The sequence below is a fragment of the Pavona decussata genome, unplaced genomic scaffold (assembly GCF_977016875.1).
Source record: "Pavona decussata unplaced genomic scaffold, jaPavDecu1.1 SCAFFOLD_168, whole genome shotgun sequence".
In the NCBI taxonomy this organism is placed as follows: domain Eukaryota; kingdom Metazoa; phylum Cnidaria; class Anthozoa; order Scleractinia; family Agariciidae; genus Pavona; species Pavona decussata.
The window spans coordinates 669,669-687,026 of NW_028145579.1; the positions used below are offsets into that span (position 1 = coordinate 669,669).

At 41.2% G+C, this 17,358-nt stretch overlaps 2 protein-coding genes across 3 annotated transcripts; both read right to left on the bottom strand.

The window, feature by feature from the left end:
• Nucleotides 1–1,005: 1,005 nt before the first annotated feature.
• Nucleotides 1,006–15,702, bottom strand: LOC146464189 (monocarboxylate transporter 10-like). 2 transcript variants are annotated; one of them, XM_085130102.1, is made up of 5 exons: nucleotides 15,513–15,702; nucleotides 6,963–7,220; nucleotides 5,070–5,638; nucleotides 3,769–4,138; nucleotides 1,006–1,654 (listed from the first exon to the last, which is right to left on the bottom strand). In XM_085130102.1, exons 2-5 carry the CDS (start codon nucleotides 7,171–7,173, stop codon nucleotides 1,470–1,472), a joined length of 1,335 nt encoding a protein of 444 aa, XP_084986228.1. In that variant the 5' UTR covers nucleotides 7,174–7,220; nucleotides 15,513–15,702; the 3' UTR covers nucleotides 1,006–1,469. The 2 variants fall into 2 exon arrangements, with proteins under 2 accessions (XP_084986228.1, XP_084986229.1); XM_085130103.1 differs by lacking the exon at nucleotides 15,513–15,702 and adding an exon at nucleotides 14,964–15,109.
• Nucleotides 10,514–12,442, bottom strand: LOC146464190 (uncharacterized). Its single transcript, XM_085130149.1, has one exon. It carries the CDS (start codon nucleotides 12,440–12,442, stop codon nucleotides 10,514–10,516), a length of 1,929 nt encoding a protein of 642 aa, XP_084986275.1.
• Nucleotides 15,703–17,358: the final 1,656 nt, after the last annotated feature.

Here is a 17,358-nt window from a genome sequence, read left to right on the forward strand (position 1 = left end):
ACTCGTTTTATTTTTTACTTATTTATTTTATTTAGTTTTTTTCCTTGCTCAGCCTAAATGCCGTTGGAGTTGAAAAGAAACGGTCCCATTTTTTTCTGAATGCATTTTATTTGTTGGTATTATTTTTTGGATGAATCCCTTTTCCGTGGTTTGGCTGGAGGTTTCCTACGCCACAACACGATTCGATGAGTCTATAATTGCTAAAAAAAAAAAAAGAAGAAGCCATTTTTAAGCAACCTCCCCTACTGAGACTTTTGATATGTTGTAGAGGACATGTCCCCGAGCCAAAATCCGTTGAAAAACTTTTTACATTTAGTAACAGGTCAAGCCATTTTGCTTTTTAATAAATACAAAATGCCCGGATTATTTATAGTGTGAATTTTACGTGCAAAAAAACTTGCCAATAACTGTGTAGTTTAAATTGAAATCTATATCGACCTTTTCGAAACGCCGACACTGAAATTGCTTTCTTGAATTGTCGCTCTAGCTAGCTAGCTACTCTTGTCGAAGAAGGAATAAAATATAGCTTTGCTTTCCTCGACAGCTGATTTTACTTGCGTAGCAGCGTAGTCACAAAGGTAGTCTTGTTGACTGTCAAATAACAGTTCATAACATTTCACAGAAAAAGAACGAAAAAAGCAGCAAGTAGAACAATTTTGCAAGCCGCGTTGTCCGAGGAACGAAGAACAACACATTCAGCTGATGCGACCACCACTACTTGTACGATAGGTGTACGATAGCCGAATGTGATGGTAGCCGCGAAAAAAAAGGCGCCAAAACATTAGCCTCGTTTTGGTTCCAAGAATTTCGCCCATGCCGCCTCAACTTTCCTCGCTCGTTTCCACGTTATACTACCATAACAGGAAAAGTTACATATATTCTAGCAATGAAGGAGTCGGAATGGAGGAAAACCGTCGAAGACATTAACAAGAGCACTCATTCAAACCTCATATACGAGTTTTGACTTGATAAGTCTCTGAATAGGAGACGTTCGACAGATAACTAATATACAACCTGCGACCTACCAGTCACTCTTTTATTGGGCTTAATGTATTTTTACAACACCCTCAAAAACATTCCGGACGTCCTGGCCACGTGACTGACGACGTTACTATGGTACAAAATACACGCGGGATGCAATATTTTAATAGTATTTTACAAAATTAATACAAAAGATACAAAATTTCAAAACAGGAGTTACGTTAATACAGCTTTTCACAAATGGGGGGCCAATCTATTACTCTTATAGATGTATGTTAATAAGCTCTGCTAACATCATTTTGGAGTAAGAATTCTATTGAATTTTCACATGCTAACGAGGCCTGGAGGGTTAATAATCATAAAAATAATTCTAAAAGAATAATTTATCGGCCACCCTGCCTTATGAAAAAGGTCTTTAGCTATTTAATGCAAATGGAGAACTGGCATGAACAATGTCGGTGTTTAAAAGTAAATTGAAGACCTAATCCTCAGACAACTGTCACCTCCTCCACAACAACGAAAACCTCTGTCTCATCTTCCGGCGAAATGTCAGCGCCATCAGGCTTATTATCGACGAAGTATATCATGAAGTGGGCACTCGCACCAATGATGATGCAGCCACCTGCCATGTAAAATGCGGGCGCATATGAGCCCGTGGAATCGGCAACGTAACCTGGCAACCAGAATTGAAAGACGATGATTAATCAGCATAGGTTAGATTCTCATAACATCGGAGGGGAGAGGACACCTCGCTGCCTCCTAATAAAGACGTATTTTTGCGGAGTTTATGATTATACGGGAAAAGCAGATCTTAGCAAGGGCTATTGAAATCCAAAAAGAAAATTGGGGTAACCATGCATTTTTCAGAGATAATTAAGCAACAATAAAAATGCGCTAAAATACAAGACAATGTATGGCATTTTCCCTAAACTGAAGCTTGATTATCTCTGAAAAATGAGTGGCCGGTTACCCCTATTTTTCAGTTTTAGGATCCTAATAACCCTTGCCAAGATCTGGCAACGCCGTTAAGAAATCCTACTTTCTTGGACTATCCAGAGATGCGCAGAAAGTATGCGGAGTGGCAAAAAGGAGACACCTCCTTACAAACATATTTTTGTATATTAATAGGGATTGATCTGTTTGATTCAAGATCCTTTTGAAAATTCAAAATGCCGAACGTTTTTGTAAGAAACGGAATTTTATTCCTCGAATTTACTTTGACCTGTTGTTGGTCTAACTGTTTCACCCAATGTTTCATGCAGAGTATGTGGAGTCAATAGCCGGACCCTTCTCCAAAATGGCGGCAACAGATTTGAATGAGTTCAAATTGAACTGAATGAAAAACTGATACCAGCACTGAAAAGAGTACCTTTACTTTAGTAACCTTGCAAGTTTTCAGCTTGTTAGGTGCTATATCAACTTAGGAAATGTAAGATGAAATTTGACAAATATACAGACGTTTGTATGACTGGGGTATACTTCATACCCCCAGTCATACAAACGTCATTTTTCAACTTACATTTTCTCAGCTGATATTACACCTGACATGCAGAAACTTTGCAGGGTTGCTAAAGTAAAAGTGCTCTTTCTAGTGTTGGTATACGTTTTTAATTTTAACTTATTTGAATTTTCGACCGCCATTTTGGAGAAGGGTCTATTAGGACCAATTAGGTAATTTCAACTCAATATCTGAGTCGTTATTTTGTTGCGAGACAATCTTAACAGTACCTCCTTCTAGAACGTAAACTTCGAAGCCGAGAACGGCTAATGGGCGAAAGACAATCAACCGGTCTCTTACACGCAGCCTTCAATCTAGGATTCCCCTTTTTGCCTTTGGGTCGAGGTTGGTGTGTACCCCACGTTCGTTCCCCTTCACAACAAGACGTGAATTCACGCTGGCTGACCTCAAGGGGTATGGAAAATATATAGATGACATACAGTAATTATAGTCACAAAAGTAACGCTGCAGTACTAGGCAATATATAACGTTTTGATCTGACCACATAATACTTTTTAAACGGCAAAACATGTTTCGGATGAAATCTCATCCATCGACAGCTGCTTATAAAAAAATAAACTTACAAAGTGCGATGAAATCTACGGAACAGCCTTCGATGAATAAACAAGTAGTTTTGAAACATCTTAGTTTATCTTAGTCGTACAAGCATGTATATGTTCATTGTCAATATTTCTGTTGCGTTCTTTTCACATTCTCCTTTACTTTAATGCCGTGAGCATTAACTGATTATTACTAGATTTCATCGCACTTTGTAAGCTTTTGTAATTGTCACATACAAACTTAGTTTCCAGTATTGTAAACAGCCGGACGATGGATGAGCCTTCATCCGAAAGTTGACATGACTTGCCGCTTTATAAACCGCTGAAAGTATCGTGATAATTATAGTTAAATGAATATGAATACAGGAGACATATATTTGAGCATTGGGTGAATGATTTAAAAATAGCTATAGAAGAAAGCCCCTCGCAGTTATTTAGTAGTTGTAAAAAGAAAGCCTGAAAAAAATTCAGGCTTGAACGGGCTCCGAACCCATGACCTCTGCGATGCCGGTGCAGTGCTCTACCAACCGAGCTATCAAGCGAACTCAAAATATGACCAGCTCCCAGTTGGCTTGATAACTCAGTTGGTAGAGCACTGCACCGGCATCGTAGAGGCCATGGGTTCGAATCCCGTTCAAGCCTGAATTTTTTTTTTCACGTTTTCTTTTCGCAACTGCTTAAGCTGTGTAAATAACTGTGAGGTTCTTTCTCCTATTTAATTATATTTACCTGCGAGAGGTGGGCCGGATGCTATTGAAATAGATAGAAAGAAGAGCCATATGCCGAGACCCTGAGCCAATTGTTCTTCGTCAACACAATTTATAATCAGTACATTGGCGACTGTTGCTTGAGCGCCGTCAAACAAACCAAAGAGGATGAAGACAATCAGCAAATGTGGAAACGTTTTTGCCAAGGGACAAAGCAGTGTTAAAATGCCCGAGATGAACAAGCAACTCTGATAGACAAATCGATTGTTAACGGCTGTGAAGTCACAAAGGCGACCGGCAAACACCCTCGCAAACGCAGAACAAAGGCCAAAAGCCAAGTAGAGCTTAGACGCCAGATCTAAACTGATGCCTCTCTCTTCACAGTAGCGAGCCTAGAGACAAAATCGGTATAAACAGAAATGTCACAGGCAAATGTATAAACTGCGCCGGAATCAAACGCAAGTTCCTAAAGAGAGGGTGCTGAAGGGGTAAATGGGAAATGGGATTTGCTCTTTTTTCGTTAAAAAAAAAAAAAAAAAAACAGGATTTGACGCATTGGGAAAGGGATTTGGTCTTTAGGAATGGAATCTATGGCAAAATGCGAGTGGAAGCTATAAGATTTGGGCAAAATTTGGAATGGAATAAGCACTCAAAAACATACTACAATTTCTGCGGTTTGGCCAAATTCATCGACTGTTACAACTGGTTAAATGTTCTCACCCGGCTGTTCATGATTGTCACTCGATATGTGGCCTGCGTGGCAGACGCTATAAAGGGGAAGGAAGCGGTCACTATTCCTTAGCTGTTTTTCGTGTGCAGAGGAAAACAACTGTGTAGACAAAAATATGAATGGGATCACTGTTGCTCTCTTCTCCGCAGAGGCATGTTTCGCGTTCGAGCGGAGACAAAAAACGGATGATTAATTGGAGAAAGTGAAATAACGAGGAGCGCGGTCAATTACCATTTTTCTTCACATTTCCTTTTCCCTCCTTTTTTTATGAAGGAGCCTCTGCGGAGGAAAGAGGGATTGTTGGATACTTACTAGAATGAAACAACTGAGGAATAGAGAAACCGCGAGACTGAACGTTCCTGTATTGGGGTCACAGCCCTCTGACTATCCCCAGTCTCCTGACTTGAGCGGTATTGTAGGAAACCGGAAGTGAAACTCGAGACTTTTATACGCCTCAAACGTGGGGAAAAAATTGATAAGGTTTGCTTTTTCGATTTTTAAACGAGAACAACGTTAACATTTGATCTAGTAAATAAAAAAATCTGTCATTTAAACTTTAAGACTATAGGATCCTGTAGATCTTTCCAACTTACCAGGTGAACCTGTGGTACAATAATTCCTAATATCGCCAAAGTAGTAACAGAAACCGTTATCAGGTATTCGCGGTTATTTGAAAGTTTTCTCCTTCTATTTTCGCCTTGTTTCGACTCTTGAAATTCTCCGTCAAGAATATCCTTTGGAGTATTAGGGTCGAGGGTACATCCGAGTATGCACACGACCCCAATAATACCAGCCATTACAAAAAACCCTCCTTGCCATCCAAGTTCGTCAATGGATAGGGCCAAAATAGGGCTCATCAGAAATGTGCCTGCTCCCGGACCCGTTGCCAACATTCCGGTTGCTAACGAGCGCCACTTGCGAAAGTACTTAGGTACGGTGGCAAATACAGCAATGTACACGCAACTTGCTCCAAAAGCGAATATGACACCATATGTGACGTACATGACGAATATGTTGTGTGCTTGGGAAGTTGAGACGAGTCCTATTATAGATACCAGGCCCCCGAGGATAGTAATGACTCTGGGACTGAAGCAATCGCAGAGTTTTCCCGCCAAGGGAGCGAAAGAGAAGGTTAGAGACATGCATAGCGATCCAATCCACGCTGCAGAAAAAAAAAGTCAGTGATTTTGATACACCGCTTGTGTTGTGTCTCGGAAAGGATACGTTTTGCATTGTACGCATGCCTGAGTTGTCGTGTATAAATTGAATGTTGCAACAATTGTCATGCGAAATAGCGCGGAATATCGCCTCATAGCTAGTTAACCGACGAGGCCGTAGGCCAAGTTGCCTAAAATCAGGGGATATTCCGCAAGATTGCCTGAGCAGGATAGTTGTTTTATTATTCCGTTCAGCATATTAATAACAAAGCACTGTTTTATTGCAGAAATGCTGGAGACGATCCGAGGTCGTTCACCTGACTTGTTAAAAGAGCTCTATCATTTCCCTCCCCGACATACGAAATTGTCTATCACAGGATGTCTGTTGTGTATGTACGACGAATATTGAGCTCAACATGACCATACCTGGGCAGTGTTACAATGTGTTGAGTAATAAAAGGTGATATAATGGTATAATGATACAATTGGAGTGTATATACATCAAGTGTACAAATATCCATACTGACGTATTAGGACACCGCCGCCATAAGGACTGTATAATGACCAGTATTCGATTGATTCCTCATACTTATGTATACAGAATCCTGGTCCTTGTCATACCCTGGCGAACACTGATCATGATATGGACCTCATACGTCACCTGCCGTCCTTATATTTTCCGTATACGATTTTGTGGACGGACTTTGTACGACCTGAGTAAGGGAGCTTATACAGATAATTTCATGGAATGTTGGCAAATGTGCTATTGCAGGAAATAGAACTAGTTTCGTCTCGGAAACTTGCATTTGACGTTTCCCCATTGGTTAACAGAAAAGCCAATTAAAACTACTGCCGTCAAACTCGGACTTTAAGGGGCTAAATTATCCCAGGTGCATGCGCGCGTTGATGAAAAGCAATTTGAAATCGTTGACCCAAATCTTTCAAATACCGTCGGAGAGTTTAGGAAGCTGTTTTCGTCTGTTTGAATCGCGTTTATCTTCGGAAAGTTAACTGAATTTTTTTATTTAGAAACGTATAGTAATTACAGACGCTGTTTGTTGGGATATTTTTGAAATCTTTTGCAATGGCGCAAAAGCAAAATCCCGCGACGAGTTGTATGCAAATAAGTCTGAACCGGACTCTACTGCGCATGTGCCCCACCTGACATAGTCCTTTAACCAATACGATAAAGTGGAGGTTTCTTGCGCTGAAGGTTTGTCGGGTGAGGTTAAAACAAGCTAGGGGTTTTTCAAACTTTTGAAGCCTGAGTTTGGCAACACTTAAGTTTGCCGTCTAACCTTTCCCGCCCACTTGTGAAGGCGGCCTTACCTGTTTTTGCTTTGCCCTGTTTAAATTCGTCCAAAAGTGACGGATAGATCACGCCAAAACTGTACGAGCAGCCAATAGCCAGCACGGTACACAACGAACCGGTAATAACTACTACCCATGCCCAGCCGCTGTCATGCTTGTGGGCTTGTCTGAATGTAGGGCAGCACGGAGACCACGAAGGACTTAAATTTTCTTGACCAAGCTTTGCCATTGTCTTGTCTATGAACACCTTTTACGAATCATAGCGTCCCAGCAGACCTGTGTTTGTAGGAAATTAAAAATAGTTGGACCTTTTGCTGCGTTTTCGTTCAGTGTCATTTACCGACACTAAGTAGGGACAAAGCGGTGGTATATTTAATTAAATGTTTGGTTTTATCAATTGATCTGATTTTATAAGGTAATTTGGTCACCGTAAACAGATTCAAGAACTGAGAGTGGTTTAGACCCGGGGGGGGGGGGGGGGAGGGTACTCCAAAACAAATTGGGTAGGGGTGTGCGGCCCGCTTCCCAAAACCCTTACCCTATTTATGACCAAAATCTGCGAATTTCCCTACCCTATTTATAACCTGAAGTAGCTTCTTCTAAAAAAAATCGAACCCAGGACTAGAGTGCAAAAATCCATACCCTATTTATTACCAAAATGGCGGCAAAATGGCTAAAAGCGATACCCTTTGGCGCTGCACATACCTATATAGCCCATATAAGGGAGTACCCCCCCCCCCGGGGGGGTTTAGAGAACTTTAGCTCTCGAATCTCTTTACGGTGGCCAAATTACCTTATCAACTCGGTTGATAAAACCAAACATTTGTTTCCACTCCGCCACCGACACAGCACAACAATTTCTTTACAAACTATAATAGGGAACTTTAGCAAAGACAGCGAGGAAGGCAGCGAAAACAACACTATTAAAATGAATTCGCGTTTTTTCAAACGTCGTTGCGATTATTCCAACTTGCCGTTTAAATGTCAAATCTAAGTGAAATTTCCTGGAGCTCTATATTTGGAGACCACACCTGTTGTGTCGTCATTTACTACTTAAGTGAGGAGACACACACTCTTCCATTGCTTTCTATGTAATAAACTTTATTCACTAAGCAATTATCTATATTGGAGTACAATCATTATTCTACTTCAACTCAGTAACAGTACTTTCACATCATGCTGTAGCATGCAGTAGTTTCACAAAAGGTAACAGTAACACATGTCCTTGTTACTATAGTAATCAATACACTACATCCTTCCCGGGCAATGTTCAAGGAATAAGCAAAGAATACAACTAGAGAATTATTAAATCACTGAATCAATAATATACGAAATTATCGTGATCTTTGGTTGACTTAACTACTCGTCCTGACTTAGTGGTAACGACGTCCTCGTTCTGAGTGGCTTGCTTGTCAACATGACCAGAAGGCTTAGTGTTGTCACAAGCGTCAGAAACTGTCGCACCGGACTCAGTAGAGTCTTCGGACTCTTTAGTTTCAGTAGCAACTTCTTGTTCAACAAGATCAGTAACATACTCACTAGGCGCATGCTTTAAGTACTTTGCATTACGAACTAGCGTAGTACCCGTGTCGACGTTGACTAGACTGAACGTATCTCTCGCTTTGGTCTCAATGATTACGTGCTTAGCCAACGAGAATTTCGAGTCTAATTTGTTCGGCTTCATGTTCGCACAATGCACGATGTCACCAACCTTGAAATTGTGCGGAGCTGCATGTTGCTTGGCGTCGTGATATTCCTTCAAACGAGCTTGATACAAATTGCATTTGGACCGATGCTCGTGATCGATTGCCGATGCTGCTGTATTTGAGAGAGACTCAATGTGCGGTACTTTCGTACGAATTTCGTGATTGAACAACAGCATGGAAGGCGACTTTCCGCTAACTGGATGCGGAGTTGCTCGGTAGAGCATGAGAATTTTAGGTAACTCCTCTTGCCAGGACTTACCTTCGGAGATCGCCGCTCGGAAATTTTTCTTAAGATATCGATGAAATCTCTCTAACTTTCCGTTGCTTCGCGCATAGTACGGTGACACACGTATGTGCTTGATCCCGCACGATTTAAGAAACACTTCGAATTCTTCGCTTACAAACTGTTTTCCGTTGTCAGAAACGATTTCTTCTGGAAACCCAAATCTAGCAAATATATCACTCAATGCTTTGATGACCTCGCGTGAAGTGATTTCTTTCAAAATATACGCTTCCGGATAGGACGAATAGTAATCGATATAGGTCAATATGAATTTGCCATCCATCGGACCAACGAGATCCACTGCACCTTTCACCCAAGGACCACGAGGTAAAGGTATCGGCTGAAGCGGAGTATACTTATTCAAAGGCTGATTCACCACGCAAGCTTGACAATTTTTGATCATTGATTCTGCTGCTTCGTCCATGCCGGGCCAGAAAAAACGCGCTCTGAGAAATTGTTTTGTCTTAACAATTCCTTGATGAGTTTCATGCGCTAATTTCAGAATTCGCTTTTGCAACGACTGTGGAACAACAATTCGGTTCCCTCTAAGAATGACTCCTTCAAAAACAGATAACTCTTCCTTGACCCTATCGTATGGCTTGAGGTCATGCGACCATTTTCCGCTTTGAATTTGAATAAGTAGTTTGGACAGCGTGACATCTTTGCTGGTCTCGGATCTTATGTCAGAAAAAGTGACAGCTTGAAGGTCTAACATGTTTGATGCGTAAACAAACCGCACATAATTTTCGCAAACGAAACCAGTGTCCGAAAGATCATCGTGCATGGATGGCAAGCGCGACAGCGAATCTGCTGTATTGGCGTTCCCTGCAATATGCTGGATACAGAAATTGTATTGATGCAATCTCCAAGCTAAACGCTGAATACGCGGAGGTAGCACTTTGCTTGAATGTGGCTCAAACATACTAGAAAGAGGCTTGTTGTCGGTCAATAAAGTAAACTTTATACCGAATAGATAATTGTGTAAGCGTTCGACTGCCCAAACACAACCTAGCGCTTCGCGCTCAATTTGTGAATACCTCCGTTCCGTTGAAGTAAGTGATCGGCTGATGTACGCAATCGGTTTACGCTCACCGGTGCCTTGATCTTGCAATAAAATGGCGCCTAGACCTACTGGGCTGGCGTCAGTAACCACATAGGTTGGAGCTTCTACACGAAAACAAGCCAAGACCGGTGCGCCTGACAGCGCTTCTTTTAAGGCTTTGAATGCCTTCGCTTGTTCTGGTCCCCATGACCATTTCTGCTCTTTCCGAGTGAGCTTTCGTAGCGGTTCGGCAATGTTCGCATAATTTGGAATGAATTTAGCAACATAGCCACACGTTCCGAGAAAAGATCGAAGATCGGACACGTTGTCCGGCGGAGGCGTTGCTCTAATGGCTTCCGTTTTCGCTGGATCGGGCTCGATGCCTTTTTCAGATACGACATGGCCTAGAATTGAAATTTGTTTAACTCCAAATTCACATTTGCTGCGATTGAGCTTAAGGTTGTACTCACGACATCGGTTGAAAACGTTGCGGACGCGCTTGACAAGTTCAGCCATAGTTTCGGCGTAGATGATAACGTCATCGACCGAAATGCGGACACCTTCGATACCAAACAAGATCTTTTCCATCATTTTTTTGAAAGGCTTCGCTTGCATCACTGAGACCGAAGGGAGTTCGCTTAAACCGATAACAACCACGTGGCGTAATGAACGTGGTAACGTGCCGCGACTCTTCAGCTAGCGTAAGCTGAAAGAATCCGCTCTTAGCATCGATCTTTGCAAAGTACTTAGAGCCATGCATCGCATGCAAGGTATCCTCAACCTTAGGTAAAACATAACGCTCTCTTATAACAGCCTTATTTACCTCTCTAAGGTCACAACATACCCTAAGATCGCCTGATTTCTTGGGAACAATTACTAAATTTGAAACCCAGGGACTTGCTTCAGTGACTTCTTCGATAATATCCTGTTCTAACATCCTGTCAAGTTCATTATTCACTGGTTCAATTTGACTGACGGGTATTCGCCTTAGGTGTTGACTGACAGGTTTGACCTCTGGGTCAATAGTGATTTTATGTTCAAAATCAGTAACCTTTTCTAAACCTTGAAAAATATCATCATACTCCTTGAGTAGAGCATCTAGCTCACCTTGAGCACTGGTTTGATCAATTGAATTTACTTGGGTAAGTATTTCTAACTTGAAACTAGAGTCTCGTCCTAGTAATGCTTCTGCGTTACCCTCTATTACATAAACCTTTGTACTAATAGTTTTGTCGCCTGCCCTAATGGTGGCGTTAAAATAACCATTACATTTAAGCGGTTCTTTCTGTCCATACGCAGTAAAGCGTTTTTGAGTTCGACTCAGTTCATAGTTCTTAAATTGTGATTTATACAATTGTGAAGATATTATGTTGTACTTACAACCGGTGTCGACGATCATTTTGGTCCTTTGTCCATTAATTTGTACTGTAATGGAACTGTCAATATTGTTCATAGAGAGTACAGGTTCGCTCTCGTCACTCGAGCTGTCTTCAAGCCAGTTAGTAGATTTGGATCTCAAGCTGCGGACCTTCATGGCTGGAGCTTTCTTTTCTTTTTTCGCTGACCTCTGCTTGTGCCGGTTTGTTGGATGCGTAGCTTTAGGTTTCGAGCGACAGACCTTTTGCAAGTGTCCAACTTTTTTACAGGAATTGCACGTGGCTTTAATGGCGCCGCATTCATCAGGACTGTGTCCGTCCGTTCCACCACATCTGTAACAGCTGAACTGTTTCGCTGGAAATCTGCGAGAGGCGTGCACGTGGTCAATTTGGATTGGGTTTTCCTTGGTTCCTTGTGACAGCAATAGTGTTTCTTGTACCGCCGTCTCTGCACTTCGCGCAATTTTGATGGTCTTTGCGAGGTCCAGGTCGTCCTGCTGGAGAAGTTTCTGCTTCAAGGTACGAGAGGAACATTTTTCCACAATTTGGTCCCGTATCATCTCCTCCTCGAGTGTGCCGAAGTCGCAGGATTTGACTAGCTCTCTGAGGCTCGTCAGATACGTGTCGATCGACTCGTCTGTCTTTTGTGCTCGCGATCTGAACTTGTAGCGTTCTGCCACCACGTTTCGTTTTGGTGCAAAGTGTCCACTCAGGGCAGTTTTCACCTCTTCAAAGGTCTTGTGATCTCCAGGGAGCGTATTGAAGATGCGTTGTACTGCGGGGCCAAGGCAGTGCAGCATCGTAGCTCTCTGAACCGCGTCGTCCTTCTTTTTCAGGTCTGAGGCAATGGCATAAATGTCAAATGCACTCAACCAGTGTTTCCATTCACTGTACAGGTCGGCTGCGTCAATGTTGAGCGCCTTGGGTGCGGGCAACGATCGTTCCATTTCGTGTGGATTTTCTGCCGGTTCTGGCTGGTTAGTTACCGAATTTGGCTGTCCGGAATTGTCTACCGGTTCTGGCTGTCCTGGATTGTCTGCTGGTTCTGCAGTTACGAGTTCATCCTCGTCGCCAATATGTTGTGTCGTCATTTACTACTTAAGTGAGGAGACACACACTCTTCCATTGCTTTCTATGTAATAAACTTTATTCACTAAGCAATTATCTATATTGGAGTACAATCATTATTCTACTTCAACTCAGTAACAGTACTTTCACATCATGCTGTAGCATGCAGTAGTTTCACAAAAGGTAACAGTAACACATGTCCTTGTTACTATAGTAATCAATACACTACAACACCCAAGTTTAGAAAGAGAAAGAAAAATTCGTCGTCGTGTGTTTACGTCGTGACGGCAAAGAAATGTACAAAAAAGTGTAGAGTGCTTGTTTGGCTTAGTAAGCCTATTGTTTTGTTTGTTTTTTTTTGACGTTCTCGTTGTCGTCGCCGTTGCTAAGGCTCCCTAATATATTTGTCCCGGTACGGGGTTGGGGGGTTGAGGAATCCATGAATTCCACAATCCACAAGTATTCCCAGGGCGCCTTTACGTGCCGCACACAGGTGAACTTTTTTTTCAGCCCCATAAATGTTCAGACAGGACCTACTTCTTATTAGTTTGTTTTTTTTTACAGAATATGTAATACGCCCGATTGTTTTATTTGTTGCTTAACATGTTTTCGAGCGCCGCGGTGTTGAGGAGAAATCAGGGCGCAATGATTGTAAAATACCCCCCAGCCGATTTTCCCTAAAATTTTCTAAAGCATTAGGTGAGGTGACGTGTGGTGACCGGCAGTGAATGGCCAAATTAAAGGCAATAAAGGAGACCATAGGACCATTAGAAAAGTACTGGTAAAAGAAATCCTGCAAATAAAAGGAATCACGCAGAAGGAAATCTTATTGCACTGTCATTATTGCTGCTCTAACTTTCAGTGCCAATGTTTCAAGAATGTCATTTGTGGTGTGTCGAATACTGAAAAAGCAACGAAAGTCATCAGGGCGGAACAGCCAACGTTTCAGTTCGCTGTGTATCTCACAAATTCAGATTTCAATCGTAATTAAAGAAAATTAAAGTGAGCTACAGTATTTTTCGCTTTTGTCGGTAAGGTCACAGCTACCCTTTTCGTAAAACCAATAACTACAGCTATAGTAAATGCGAGAATTAAAATTCCGTTTCCTAAAACTTTCTGCAACTTTTAAGTTGCTTAGTGTAATACGAGCCAGTTGAACGGAATTGAAAATAACTTAAATCGAACATATTAATCTGTATTAGCTCATACAAAATTACCTTTAAAGGGCACAAAACGAACTGGGAACACAGGATACAACACGGAGGCCCTAAGTCTTGCCGCCAGATTTCCCTAATTTTTATGTTCATTCACTGAGTCTTTTATACCAGCACCGGACTTTGCCAAAGGCTATTAATGTCTTTTAAATGTCAGTAAAGTAATGTTAATTCTAGGAAAATGCATGCCCTCCAAGGAATGACGAAATATTGCTGCAACATGTTACGACTGGTATCATCTTGGTGGAGTACGAGTCAGTTGGCTGAATTGAAAATAATTTGGTAGAATAAACACGTACTGATCGGTGACAACGGAATGTGAACGTTTATTTTAACAATACAAACAACGTTTATTTTAACAATACAAACAGACTATCACCTAACACGAGAGAGTTCGAGAAAGAAGCGGAGCCGAGGGCATTTAACCTAAAACGAAAATACTGTATTACAGTCTAGCTTAAACAAATCCATATGTTTTGCAATTCCACGTTTTTACAAATCCATGTTTTACAACTCTACGTTTTTACAACCCAAACCAAACCCGCGCTTTGCAAATCCAGTCCGTGTTTTACAAATCCAATCCAATCCAGTCCAGTCTAATTTTACAATTTGCCCGTCAAAGCCTTCCTAAATTAAAATACGTCCTTCTTTAAATCTCGAAGTCGTCGTCGAACAAAATAAGTAACACTCAAGTTGTTGCATAAAAGCAAACAGAGGAATAGCAAATGCCTGATGTAATTATGGCTAAATATCAGCATAAATTCAAACTAGACCGATTTAAAATCAGCCCCGAGCATAATATTACAAACTCATGGCTTCGCTGTATATGCCGAGCGCAAACCAAGGGTTTGACTTCAGAACTTCAACTATAGAGCTCTCCTGAATCGCTTTGCGCTTATTAATCAAATCAATCTACACACAGAGTAGCTTGGATTGGATGAACACCTTTGATTCCCTTGAACTAGTGTCCAAAATATGGCAGCGAACAGACAGCCGGTCATTTAGAGTTTTGAAGTCATTGACCAGCTGCCGGTTATTTTAAATTAGCCACAAAAATACCGTCTCTTCATATCATTTGATTTCGCGGTTTCAAAACATCTCAATCGATCGGAAATCGAACCTCTGGTTAAGCCATACCTCCTTTCTTTGAAAATTCCTCGAATCGCTAATAACAAAAGATATTTTTGGCGAGACCGAACGGCGAACAATTATATATTAGTGTGCACGAACACTCTGAACACTCGCCCTATTTTAATTACGTTGCCATTTTTAACAATGAACGGTAATTCTCACTGGAGATCACAGCAAAAGTAAATGGTATATTACTCACCAGAGAGAAGCACCCGGTCGACTGTTAAGACCTAAGCCTGGAAAGACCTCTGGAAACCTAAGACCGGGAAACCTAAGACCCGGAAACCTAAGACCTGAGACCTAATGGTTTGCTGATAGCCGGGCTCTAAAATTACAACAGTCCCATTTTTTTCGGGTTGCCTCCAATATTAGTTGATTTATTTTAGGAAGATTAGTTCACAATTATTCACCGAAGTGGAGGTGAATAGTACAAATAGTACAAATAGTATGCAATTTTAAAATCTCGCGCGCCACGCGGTAAGCGATTTCTTATTGTAGAAAGTTCCGTCTCGCTTTCTTGCGGACAAATAAAACATTTGAAGACCGTCTTGTTTAGTTCCTACAGTGTCACTTCTTCAATTTTTCTGTGAAATTTGTCTTGTTGTTGAAATGAAAAACCATGTTGAAAAATATCAGATGTTTCATTGTTTTCATTGTGATTTTAGTGCTCGGCAGTTTTCGTAAACAAAGGATTATATTTTCAATTTTTCGCCTGAGAATATGAGGTTGAAAAGATTAAATAACTTACCATTTAATGCCGTCAAACCAAACTTTGTTGCCATTTATGAATATTTTTTTAACGGCCGCCTCGTTTATCGAAATGATTTCCTCTTAAGTATCCGTGGCGAAACGGAAAGCCATCATGTTAATTCTCTTCGGCTCGGAGGTGAATAGTACTTGGCTAATCACCTCCGATTTAGCCAATCGGCGCGCGCGAAAAGTACTATTCACTTGCTACTATAAAAACAAGTTATTTATACCGGTAACCAGGATTCTGGGTGGGCTGCGAGTAATAGCAGCCAGAAGCTTCCCAACTTAAAAATAATGTTTATATAAAATGCTGGGTTTTGGTGTCTTACTTATGGGTTGTTTATCAGCGAGTAATATACGTGGGGAAATAAACGTTATTATCGGGTAGGCTCCTATTGTCGCCTTCTTTCAATCTGATCATAGGAGTCGATTATTAAAAATCAATCACAATAATATGCAAACGTGACCGATATTTTTGAAATTTGAACATCGCCAACCAGATTTCAGGGTGAGCAGCACTAAAAGCCGGAATCCGGAATCGGAAACAGGCCATGTACAATACGGAGAGAAAATATTTAATGGTAAAATATGTCTTGGGGTAAAAAATACGGAATAAAAACACTTAAATCGCTCGTTGGCATAAAAGAAAACGTTGTTTATAAAGGAAGCAATGTCTTACGTGACAGAGAGAGACAACTTACTGGTGAGAGACAAAGTGAATTGCTTCAGACTGTACAGATGGCGGACTCTCCAATTAAGAAACGGTAAGTTACCGAGTACATACTTAGTTTCTCTTTTGTTTCATTCATTTTCTGGATACCCCCTTTCAACTTGTTTTGAAAAAAAGCTGTCAAATTTTTTCGGAAGGTAGCGAAGTGAAACTACAGGTAGAGTGAGGGAAAGTTCCAGGTAAGTCAGCAAATCGGAACCGAAGCGCGCTAGAGGAGCGAAGTTTGATGAAACTCGTTTGGCAGATTTACTGATTTTATCCGGGTCGTCATTTATCTATATATTCTATATGATTTACCCACAAATACTGAATAATTGTCGAACTACCGAGTTTGTCATGTTGCCGTAAGATCTTCGTCATTGCTGGTGTTTAGCTGCGTAATCAATCAAGCTGCAAACTGAAAACAGATAATTTGCTGTTCATGCAAAATGAAGCCTTGTGAACGCAATTTAGTTAGGTGACATTTGTGGTCTCCAGAAATCTTTAAACAGTTTCAAAGGAAAACATAGAGGCCGTTTATCAGGGTCCCAAAGGGGTTTAGGGCTCCAGGGCTCCGGCCTTAAAAATGCAGGGCTCCAGGGCTCCAAGGCGAAAATTTCAGGGCTCTAGGGCTCCACATCATCTGCGTTAGGGCTCCGGGCTCCACTCTGGTCTACAATCTTGATATGTAAAAATTCTATTTTTAACGCTAAATCAAATACGCAAATAAAAAAGTCAGCAATTCCGATCAATTTTTTAAACCCAAGCAGCCAGTTACATTATCTCCTATTATTTAAAAGTGGATTAAATATTAAACTTGTTTAAATGGGGTTGACAGACCTGCACGACTCCCGCTGTGTGCCCATTGTGTTGATAAAAGCCTTTATTAAGCGACTTCCCTTTTCTATAAGAGATCAAGGGAAGTTCCTTGTATATCTCTCTTAGTAGCGGCTGGTTTTGTATTAAATGCCATTTTTCCATGAGAATTTTTTTCAAACATGGCAGTGATGACTGAAATTGTGTCACAAAAGAATTTTCTTGTGTGCTTTCTGTTTTTGTGTAAGAGCGTTCTTTCTTTCTACGAAGTTAACTTCGGAGAGGATTTTGTCCACCAGGTTACTAGGATAACCTCTCG